The 12,339-nt window shown below is 33.5% G+C and overlaps 1 protein-coding gene across 4 annotated transcripts in view; it reads left to right on the top strand.

Annotated features, from left to right (window-relative positions):
• Nucleotides 1-12,339, top strand: part of Pik3c2g (phosphatidylinositol-4-phosphate 3-kinase catalytic subunit type 2 gamma) — a 367,859-nt gene that overhangs the window by 325,084 nt on the left and 30,436 nt on the right. For all 4 annotated transcript variants that reach the window (XM_047549321.1, XM_047549319.1, XM_047549320.1 and 1 more), the window contains one exon: nt 5,150-5,244. In XM_047549321.1, coding sequence (XP_047405277.1) covers nt 5,150-5,244 — 95 coding nt within the window. The remainder of the gene's footprint in view (nt 1-5,149; nt 5,245-12,339) is intronic.

Raw genomic sequence — 12,339 nt, forward strand, 5'->3', positions numbered from 1 at the left:
ATGCCTTAGACCACAGAAAACAGCAGAAGTAACAAGTAATTCAGAAATAAAAACAAACAATAAAATAAATCACTATGTAACCTTTTCAAAAGAATGGGGTGGGGTGGTGGGGAGTGGAGGCAAATACAAAATACAAAGGAGTGCTTGAAGCAGCCAAAGAAAGAGATGAAATTAAAGAATAATAAGAGATGACCTGTTAACCTCTACAAAAATAAATCTGTAAACCTGCCTGAAATTGATTATTTTCTAGGAAAATACAATTTGCTCATCCCAGAGATGATGATTCTGAGATTGCTTGATCAAATAAATATAAAATAGTTTCCCAAAGTACCCAAAATTTTATAGCTTTTTAAAAAGTAGCATGGTCAGTGATTTTCTGAGGGATTCTAACAAACCTTTGAGAAGCAGACAGTTCCACTGGCATTTAAACAATTCAAGAGCAGAAAAAAATAGGTGAATCTTTCCACATTGTTTTTTGAAGCATATAAAGCATTCATGCCAGGAGCTTCAAGAATTACAAGGGTTGCAAATAAGAAATCACAGACCAATCTCACCTATGAATATCAATGGAAAATTCTAAATAAAATATTAGTCAAATAATCCATAGCACACTAAAGAAATATAATTCATCATGACCAGAAATGCAAGAACAGTTCAATATTAATGTTATACATATGGAGACTTAAGTAGAAAAATCATGTAGTCACCTCTATGAACCCTAAAAAGATATTTGAGAAAATTTAATTTTCTTGACAAAATACTAAATAAATTAAAAATAAATGAATAATGTCTTTACATGAAAGCATATATGAATTTTGGCTTTCTAAAGTCCATATCACACATGAGAGAGATGGAAAACCATTTCTATTAAAGTCATGAATAAGGTACCAGGCCCAAGATCATCACAGTTACCTTACATTGTTCTAAAACTACTTGACAGCATATGCTCACTCCTTTACCTCCTTCAGGGCTTTGCTCAAAATTTAGCTTCTCTTGTAATCCCCTAATCATCTCACATAAATTACAACCTGCCCCATATTTTGGTAGCTCCCAATGCATTTATCCTACCCCTGGGGATTTTTTTTCCCTTGTCATTTACTATAGTCAACATATTATAAATTTTATTTATTTATTATGCTTATTCCTTTTTGTTGTTCTCCCCTGTTACTGTAGAAGGTCAAGTGAGAAATGTTTTTGGTTCCAAAGGCGTAGAACAGTTGACTTGTTCTTAATAGGTCAATAAATATTTGTAAAATGTCAACTAAAATAGAAAAAGAATTTAGAAACATAAACTTTGGCAAGAGGACAAAACCAACATAATTTGCATGTAATGTGGTAACATACTTAGAAAAATAAGAATCAACTAAAAATCTATCACAAATAATATAATTCAATGCAAGTGTCAGATACAAAATTGATATATAAATATCTGTTGGATAATAAACATGTGTTTGTGTGTGTGTGCAACTAATTAGAATATTTAAAAGAATAAAAGATCTCATTTACAATGGTAATAGAAAAAATACCTAGGAAGAATTTAACAGGAAATGTGTAAGCTCAAATAAAGAAAGCATTTTTACACAACTGAGGCACTTGAAAGATGTTGTGAACAAATGGAAAGACATATCATGCTCTTGGGTAGGAAGATTCAACGACTTAGGTGTCAGATATTATTTGTAAATATTACAATTAATTGTAAATATCTTTTAAAAATATGACATTTATTTTTAACTAAATAACCTAATTTACAGTTCATAAACAAAACAAAGAAAAACAAGGGAAACAATGAGAGGAGAGCATTTAGGAAAGACAAGCCCTACCAGATATTAAAACACATTACAAACATCAGTAGTTAGAACAGTGTGGTGCTGGCACATAAATAAAATAAATAGATGAAGCATAATAGAATGTTCATAAATAGAGACAAATACATTCAGAATTTAGCATGTGATCAAAACACTAAGGAAAAAAATCAGTAAAGTTAGGATAATATACTTCACACTATATACCAGGATAAATAACTAATAGAAGAAAGATTTTTAAGTGTAAATAATGAATTCAAATAATGAATTTTTAAATGTAAATAATGTATAGGACAAGGAAAACATGGAAAAATCCATATAATCTGAAAAGTGTAGGTATGACTGCAAATCTAGAAGTAGACAATTTTTTCTGGCATCCAACACAATGACAAAGAAAAAAAAAGCTAAGATAAATGGCAAATGGGTAAAAATATTTGCAATTCATCACAAAGTCTTGGATTATCTAACACATAACCATCTCTTAGAAAAAGGTAAGAAAGAGATCAACAACCAAGTAGAGAAACTTGAGGAAAGAACATGGAAAGATAATCTATACACAAAGAAATACAAGTGGCTGTTAACCAAATGAAAAGATTCTCAACCTCACTCATAAAAGAAATGCAAATTAAATTATAATGATACCACTTTTTCTCATCAGATTGGCAAAATCCCAAAAATTTAATTAACGGGCTTGGTTATAATCAGCAGGCTGTCTGATACGCTGCTGGTGGAAATGCAAATTGGTACAAGCCCCATGGAAAGCAATTTGGCAACATTTATCAAAAATACAAATGCTAATACCCTTTGACTAGCAAGTCTGCGGCTGAAATGTTAGTCTATGATATTTGCGTATAGGTACAACATGACGCATGTACAAGACTATTCGTTGCAGCACAATTTGCAATAGCTACAAAACATCAATGGGGAACTGGTTAAATACATTATGGCACTTCCACATGATGGAAACTAAATATTTTTTAAAATCTGTAATATTGATATGAAAATATCTCCAAGATCTTTGTGCAAAGTAGTAAATGTGCTGTGCCTTTTGTGGAAAAGTGGAAAAAACAGAATTATTTATTCATAGATGCTTTCATAAAGTAACTCTAACAGAATATGTATCCCTCTGTGGAAAAATATGTGGGAAACTAAGAATATAATGGCGAGAGATTTGGGTGAATAACTGTTAGGAATGGGAGAAGGACTTCTTACCACATACATTTAAAATAATTTTACTTGTTTAATCACATGCATATGTTATCTGAATAAAGTTAAATTTTGAAATGTTATATTTAATGCTAGTGGACACATTATGCATAATGCATTATGCAGCAATGCATTCCCTGCTGTAGTTCATGCACTTAAGAATCACAACACAATCATGCTTATAATTAATAATAGTTCAACAGTTCTTGAAATTTTTACAAAGGATTAAATAAAGCATAGTAAAATCCCTAGACTAACTTGAAGCAGATCAAAATATTCTAGCGTCTTCTCATCCACATCAAGCTATTCTCAAATTTTCCTTCTGAGGTTCTTCCTTTAAACTAAATTCCCTTATGTTGTGGTCCTCTTTTTGCCCCTTTACAATGCCATTCTTAACAAATTCTGACTTTGGACATCATTTAATCCTGCACCATTTACTGTCTGCATGATCTTGAACCAGTGCCTTTGTTTCCTTATGTGTAAGATGGAGATAAGACAAACTTTGTAGATTACTATGAGACTTGGTGAGTTATGTATGTAAAGCTCTTACCCTGGCACACAGTAAAAGTTAGAGCAAGAAGCCTCTCTGTAGTGTACACTGACTTTTAAGACTTCTTGCTGGCCCAGTTTTCACTGGGTTCTAAAGTTGGCATGTTTCAATGGAAACTCTGGTTACTAATCTTGCTTGAGACGTGTAGCATAGAATACTATCTTCCATCTATCTGTTCGAGGAACAATTGCACCTTTACTATCTAGACCCCAGCCATAAATTAGGTTTATTTCCTATCTTTAAACTAAAACTCCTCTGATTAACTGTGTTGAGATTTTACTTGATGATTCTTTCACATTTAATTAAAATATAATATCCATTGTGCACTAAAATGTCATCAGCACTTTTAGCACCTTCATACCAAAAATTCAACATTTTTATGAAATGTAATTTTCCTCCGAACTACACTCAGAATTAACTTAAAGTGTCTCTTAGTCATTGTTAAAAAATTTTTAAGTGATGTTTTATTATATTAACATAATGAACATCTCAGTTGTAAAAACTACTCTTTTCATTGACTACAATCCACATTATTAGCAGTAAAATTAGTTAATATTACCTATCTGTGATGAGTAAACCACTGGAAAAACTGATAACAGGATTTAGCAGAGGATACGTACTACTTGAGTGTAATTTCCAAATATTAGAAAAGATTAGAGATAGGATTGACTATCAGAAAACAATGTGAACCACAATGAGCTCATAGTTGAATATTGACAAGTTTCTTCTCACTAAATTCCCTTAGAAAAAAGACAACCAAACACTATCAAAGGAAGTTTTAGACAACTGTAAAGTATGCTTATTGGTCTATAAATCAGAAATCTTAATAAAAAAAAAAAAACTTCATTTTAATGATGTAACACAAAGAAAAATTGAGGTTACTTTTGTTATTAAATAAATAAAAGCTGAGCACAAATGAATTTGGGTTCTAGGGGACAGTAAGAGAGTGTTCTAATAGTTCAGGCAAGAAATTTACCTGGGTCTGAATTAGGGTCTAGGGGACAAGAAAGGAAGAAGTGAGCGCAAACATGTAGAGAAAGGCGATCAGTAACTGCAAAGATCTGTTGGGTGCTTACTACATGACTTTGAATTTTACTAGCAACTACTTATCAACTATGCAGCAATAGGTAACTGTTATCTCCATTTTACTGAAAATTGATCATCTTAGCCATCATGACAAGGTCATAAGTAGTAGAGCTGGGACTTGCTCCTAAATTTCACTGACTTCAAAAGTCCACATTTTTATCCTCTATAATTTCTAATACTTTAAGCTCATTATCCTGAGCAGTAAAGAGAAAATTGGAGTCAAATACAAGGTTTCAAGCTTAAGTAATTGTGAAAATAACGGTATCAATCAAAATAAAACCTGGAACATTAGGAGAAAGAGTTAATTCAGGAAGATTAGACACACATCTCACCTCTAGCTGAACAACCTACCTCCTGACAAGTATTAAGACCTCAACATTATCTGAAAAAAAAAATGTGTCTTTAACATATTAGTCATTGGTCCTATGTTAGACTTTAACTGTTTGAAGTATTCTGTCATGAGCTACTTCCAACTTAACTCACTGAAATTCTGTTGTTTTCTCAGGTGAGAAGTTTCCAGACAAGAATCCTAAGGTACAGTTAGTGATATCGTATGAGGATATGAAGCTGACCATACTAGTGAAACACATGAAAAACATCGTAAGTTTATTATACATAAGAAGAAACATATAATCCTACTTTCAGAAATAGTTTGCCTCCTCCGAGCAATTAGTGTCAACATTACTAAGAGGAATGGATCTAGAAACCAAGTTTAAATGAGGAACAATGAGCCAATTATAATGTTTTTATCTCAGTGTGATTGCAATCCTTAGGCTAAAACTATGAAATATTTCACAGGGAAAGTCCTAGGATGAAAACTGAACTTTATGCAAAATGAAGTGTCAGGAAAAATCTAGTGAACAGGCTCTGAGAAAGCAGGAATTGCTGGAGGATTAAGGGCTTTAAAAAAAGGCAGTGGGGTGGCTGGGTCCCAAGAATTTCTATCTCATCCTGTGGAAGATGTGGAAGATGGATTCTGACAGTAGCTCCTTTGTGAAGCCAAGCACTCCTAGGGTTTCCTGCCAAATTCTCATTGTATCCTGAGTTTATACAATCAACTTAGTTACCAGTTACCATCTTTGTTATTTGGGGGTTTCTGCTTGTTTGGTTTGGTTTGGTTTTTTGTTTGTTGTGATTGAGAATGGGAACCCCATCTTTGCATCTTCAGAACTGACAGCAAACCCGTAGTTAGTTTCTAAGGATAACTGAAAAGTCCCACTCTCTTATTACAATCCACTCAAGATAGGTCAAGTCACAGGCGAGAATGGTAATTGGGGCTCATCATTAAGAAAGAGAGGGAGCTCTCTGTATCACAGATTAAGTGACTGATGATCTCAGTCTAGGTGCAGTAAACAGAAAAGGGTAACTCTAAAACTCACCAGCCCCTACTTTCTTCCTGAACTCTTGCCAAAACAGATTCTCCACACAGCACAACTCCCCAGGAGACTGCACTGGATAAGAAAGTCAGAAACAATTTTGGCTTTCCTCTTGAGGCATATAAATCTCTCAGGATGCATTTGGAAGGATCTGAAGGAGCAAACTCTTCTCCCCATGACATGCATCTGGTACACAGTAAAACTTAATAAATATTTGTTCAACGAACAAATGAAAGTCATAATTTGCAGGGGATACATTTGTTACAAACTAGTATTAGTCAGACACCCAAGGATGCTTGTTAGTAAATCTGTGGTATTCACAGTCAATAATTTCTATAATGTCTGAAAAATTCAAAATTTTTGTAGATCTTTTACTCATTGAAATAATTATCTTTCATTGCTTTTGATAAGATATTAAATGAGACTAGCAGTTGTTTAAGAAACTCTTATACTGGGAAATTAAAGTTCTTTCAAACATTATTTATGGCTAAAAACATGCCAATGGTCTTTAGCAGCTATTATAAATATATGATAAAACAATATATTAAGAAATATTGTTAATCACATCAAAAGAACTTATGTACATATATATGGTTGTTGTCTTGAAAATAGTCCTCTTGAAAACTATATTTTTTTTTCAGTGATGTTCTCATTATTTAAACCTTTTAGAGAATGCCTATGGAAATTTATTTTAGATCTGGTATATAAACCACTCAGTAAACTTGGTGATACTATTCGATGGTCATGCCATATATTTGATCAAAAGTAATATTAAACAACTTGGTCACCCATTTCATTCACCAGATGAGTTCTCAAATTACTTTTGACAGTCTTCAAAAAATGAATTTTACACTCAGATGAAGTTTCACTACCAATGAGGGTATAAGGATATTCAAAGAGAATGTGATACAGGAATAAAGGGTGGGAGGGGAAGGGAGAAAGGCCAGAGTTTACGATTGAGATCAAGTTATGGAAAAATGACAAAGGACCAAATGAATCCAGAAAGAAAACAAAACAAGACAAACAAAAATGAACTTGGGCACTACAGCTAGACTATTGCCAGTGTCCTCAGAAAGGAAGTTATTAGGGAGGTAAAACTTCTTGCAGTCTGACTATACAGTCTACCCTCTGGTTCCCTGTTCCTTCCCTGTCTCCCCACACTGAGAGGTTTAGGTACCCTGAAATTCAGTTTAGACCTCTTTTCTTTTCCTACATCTAGATCTATGACTTTAAATGTCATTTCATGTCTTTTCTTCCCTATTTACAGCTCCAGCTCGGAGTGCCTCCCTAAATCCACCATTGTATGTACAACTAATTACTCTTCAGTGCTGGTAGAAATTCAGTATGTATCTCAGATTTAATACGTACCAAGTCAAACTTCCAATGATGGCCCCTCTAAATTTGCTTCTTTTCCTATCTTCTCATCTCTTAAATAGCACTTTCAGCCTTCTGGTTGCTCAAGTTAAAGTTTTTAGCATCATTTTGATTCCTCTTCTCCCACAGTTACACCTGTTTTATCAGCAAATTCTGTCAGTGTGCTTTTGAAATAAACCCAGAATCCCACCGCTCTCCACCCCATCGTTGCTTCCAACCGCCATCATTCCTCATCTAAATCACTGCTGTGGTCTCTCAACTGTTCTTGTTTCTGTCCTTTTTCTTTATAATCTCCTCTTTAGCAGCTAAATGTTCCTTTGAGAACAACATCAACCCTATCATTACTTTCTTCACATCTCTTTGGAGAAAGAATCTCATATCACTTTCAGTGAACAGCAAGATGCTTACTAATGACATATGAGGTGCTATCAATCTGATCCTTTGACTTCTCCAAACTTAACTACCTCAGAATCCCTCAATCACTCCATTTCAGCCTCAGTGACTTCCTTGCAGTTCCTTGAATACAGCAGGTATGTTACTGCCCCAGGACCTTGGTACCTGATACTCCATAAGTCTTGAATGCTCTTTGCCAGGTTTATGGATCAATATTGTCCATGGTTCAATGTCCCATGTCCTGATGACTATATTTTACTGTCATCTTTTCAGAGTTTTCTCTGATACCTACATGTAAAATTGCAACACCATCCCTCTTTGTGATCATTTAAATCTTTCTTTCTTAACTTCATTTTCTCACCTACAGTAATATATCATTACTATTATTCAAAGTATCTAGAAAAAATACAACGCAGGTATTCAAGCATACTTTGTTAAATGAAAGAATGCCAGATGACTTCTCGTGTGATTTTTCTTACCTACAAATCATCACAACAAAGTTTCACCAAGTTGCATTTTTCACAGCTTCTTTCAAATGACTATTTTATTTCTTCTGTTTATCCGAAAACAGTATTTTCATATAAATGACATAAAAATCCTCTATAAATTCTTAACATATTTTCTTTTCTCATTTCAAGTTTTAACTAATTGTTATTTTTTTGAGCCTTTAATATGTTCACATGCCAAAGTAATCAGACTAAAGAAGTTGTGCTTGATTTTATATTAATATTAAAATGAATTATTATGCCTGTGGTTCTATTATGTTTAATATTAAGTTTGATGAAAAGAATTGTTTATCTTAAATTAAATCTTTGAAGTTTTGCTCTAAAAATTACTTCCCTCCTGTGAGATCACAAGCTAAAACAAAATTGCTAAAATTATTTCCCTTTCAAAACAGCACAATATGATTTACTCTACTGAACAGAGACTGACAAAACACTGCAATTATTTACCAGTTTGGTCAAGAGGTTTTTTAAAATATTTTGCCAGTTACATAACAAAGGTTCATATAAAATAATTTAGATTCTGGCCCCTTCCCACAAATCCCACTTTAAAATGCTGTCTTCCATTGGCTTCTGCAGAGTTTGTCCTACCCTCATGGATGTCCCTAGTCTGTGTCATTTCTGGACTGTTTTCTTCTCTGTACACCAGAGTAGAACATTCCAAAGGCTTTAAAAGTAATCAGTAGGATGAAACTCTCTTCCGATACTGAATCTACCCACCCTACCTTCTCTTACACTGTAACAAGTAATTCAAAATTAGGAACAAGTAATGTCACAAAAACTACAAACTCCTTAAGTATAGTATTATTTGATGCATTTATAAAACAAAGGGAAAATAGTCGATACATGAAAATTAACAGAAGAGAGAGAAATGGAGTCAACTATAATGAGAATCCCAAGACAGACAGATAGACAGACAGAGACACCCCCTCCACATACACACACAAGGTTTAGTACATTTTTATTTTAAAATTATCTTATAATGTGAATGTATATTCGTATAGCATGGCTTTTTTTTTTTTTTTTTAAATAAGGTTCCTGGGTACGATATCCAGTGATTTGGATTCTGTAAGTTTGAGATCTTACATCTGTGTTGTACCAAACCTCCTGATCTCTTGGAGTCCTCTACTCTTTTTTATTTCTGTACCTGTTTTCTTCTTGCTGTAAAATATGAGCATTTTAGGAGACTCAGAAACAAATGGACCATGGACCATACTTTGGGAAACATTTTTAGATTACCCCATAAATGGCATTCTGTGTTCAGTGTAAATTCTGGACTTGGCATCAAGTGAATTGTAATGCCTGTTGGAGTAGAAAAGAGACCATTTTAAACTTGAGGTTAACAAGTAGGGTTGTGGAAGTGAAGTGCAAATAATGGCAACGTCTGACACACACAAGTAAGAAGGTTCTGGGTATCCTCTTAAAACTGATCTGGCTAAGCCTACTGAGTATTCCAACTTCAATTTTTTAACATCTACATTCTTAAAGAAAACTTTAAAAACTGTTCCCTCTTAAATGTATTTCGACCTAAATCAATTATAATTTCTTAATTAAGGATGATTTCTTTATAGCAATTATTCCATCAATTTTATTTGGCATATATTCCATAAATTTTAAAATGTTTTCTTCCAAAGTTGGCTCATTATGACATTGATCTCCCATTTCAAAGAATGAAATGCAAAACAATGGCAGTGAAGAGGACCCAGCCCTGTCCATATATTCTAATGTGTTTCATGATGTTTATACCAAGGAAACAATAACCCTTAAAGATTGCCAATTATTTCTTAATGAAGTGGACCCTAAATTCTTCTGTACCCCTGATATCATTGATCTCTTTGGAATAGCCAACACCATTAACACCTCCTTTCTTCTGGTACTTTCCCAAAGGTCTCCATGAAACTGAACTGTCTCCACATTCTCCAACCTCTCTGATGGCACTCTTGCTGATGTTTCCTTAGCCCTTATAAATTTAAAATAAGTGATGTATACGGTGACTTAATAAAGGAGCTTCACCCTTACCGCATAAACATGGACATTTTCCAATTTGCAGAGCTTTAACTGCTGAAACTAATTTCCTAAAAAATTTCATCCGGTCTGGAGACCTCAAAGACAATATGAATTACTTAGAAATTTATAGACCTAATTTTAATCTTTCTCTAAATTCCTTTTACATATTTCCAACTGTCTGATGGGCATTTGCACTATGGTATCTTGCCATCTCTTTAAACTCAAAAATTCTGAAATTTAGTCCTCTACTTTCCACTAAAACCAGCTTTCATTGTGAATTACTTATTTCTATGAGCTGTTGCAACATCCTCAAGTAACCCCATATCAAAACTTCTCTGTTTTCTGTATTTAAACTCATTTTAACAAATATATAATCATCAACAAATCCTTTTAATTTCTTTTTGCCTCTATTATTCTCAAAATCCTAGTTAATGTTCTCTATTAATTCATCTATGAATTATTTGATTGATTGATACAATATTCCTTTGTTTTCTCTTCCTCTAATTCCTCCTGAACAAAACTCTATTTTCATCATATCAGTAAACAATTTTACTAGTCTCTGTAAAGTTCAAATTCTTTAGCCTACTACATATGTACTAAACAATCTAGCTATAAAACACCTTGTATATTGCCCCAATACAAAACTTGTATTGTATCTAGAGTTTCATTCATCTTGACCAAACACCATCATTCAGTCTAGCCATGTCTTATTTCTATTTACCTCCTACACCCAGTGCAGCTGTAAGCCTCTCATCTTCCCTGAAGCTCCAGGGCCACTCTTGCTCCTGGTGATCTTTCCTCCTTTGGGAACTTCTTAAACATAATACACATACCATTGCTGTGACATTAATTGCCCTATATCAGGTCTTTAAACGTTGATCATCTTATTTCATATAGTAGTTTCAATTGTATTGATAATTTCCTGAAAATAAAAAACTATGAAATACATTTTGTGTATACTGAAGTGTTAGCACAATACTCTTTTTTCCCCCAATATATTAATCTTTCTCTAAGGGGAACACCTCTTTCTCCTTACCTGCAACTAAGCTCCTGCCTTCGAGGAACAGAGTGCAAGCAGAACCACCTTTCTTTTTATTTTATTTTTGTCCATCCATGTTTTATTGGTTTATAATAGTTATACCTAATAGTAGGATTCATTTTGACATAATTATAAATGTAAGGAATATAATTTGCTCCAATTCAATTCCAGTACTTACCTTTCCCCTTCCTCTTCTTCCTCCCCCTTTCTTCCACTCTATTTTTTCTATTTATTTACGTTTTTAATTAGTTTCTTGTAGATATACTTAATGGTGAGATTCACTGTAGTATATTCATATACTGGAAAGTCAGTTCAGATTTATTTCACTGTTTTTGGCTAATCCTATTTCTCCTCCTTCTTCCCACATCCTTCTTCCCTGATCTTTCTTTCATTTTAATGGAATTCCTGCCCCCCACCCTGTTTATTTTTTCTCTCTTTTTCCCACTTATTTTAGACCAGCTTCCAAATACCAGAGAAAACATTCAATCTTTGACTTTATGGGTCTGACTTATTTCACTTAGCATTATAGTTTCCACTTCCATCCATTTACCTGCAAATGACATAATTGAATTCTTTTTATGGCTGAGTAATAATCCATTGTGTATATATACCACATTTTCTTTATGCATTAATTTGTTGAGGAGCACCTAGTTTGGTTCCATAGTTTGGCTATTATGAATTGTGCTGCTATAAACATTGATGGCATCCCTATAGTAACAGATTTTAAATCTTTTGGAAATATACAGAGGAGTGTAAGAGCTGGGTCACATTCCTAGATTTTGAGGAATCACCATACAGATTTCCAGAGTGGTTACTCTAATTTGCAGTCCCACCAACAATGCATGAGTGTACCTTTTCACTACATACTGTCAATTTATTATTATTTGTATTCTTGATAATTGCAATTCTTACTGGAGTGATATGAAATCTCAATGTAGTTTGAATTTGCATTTCCCTAATTGCTGGAGATGTGGAACAATTCTTTCATATATTTGTTGACATT

The sequence above is a fragment of the Sciurus carolinensis genome, chromosome 4 (assembly GCF_902686445.1).
Source record: "Sciurus carolinensis chromosome 4, mSciCar1.2, whole genome shotgun sequence".
Lineage (NCBI taxonomy): Eukaryota > Metazoa > Chordata > Mammalia > Rodentia > Sciuridae > Sciurus > Sciurus carolinensis.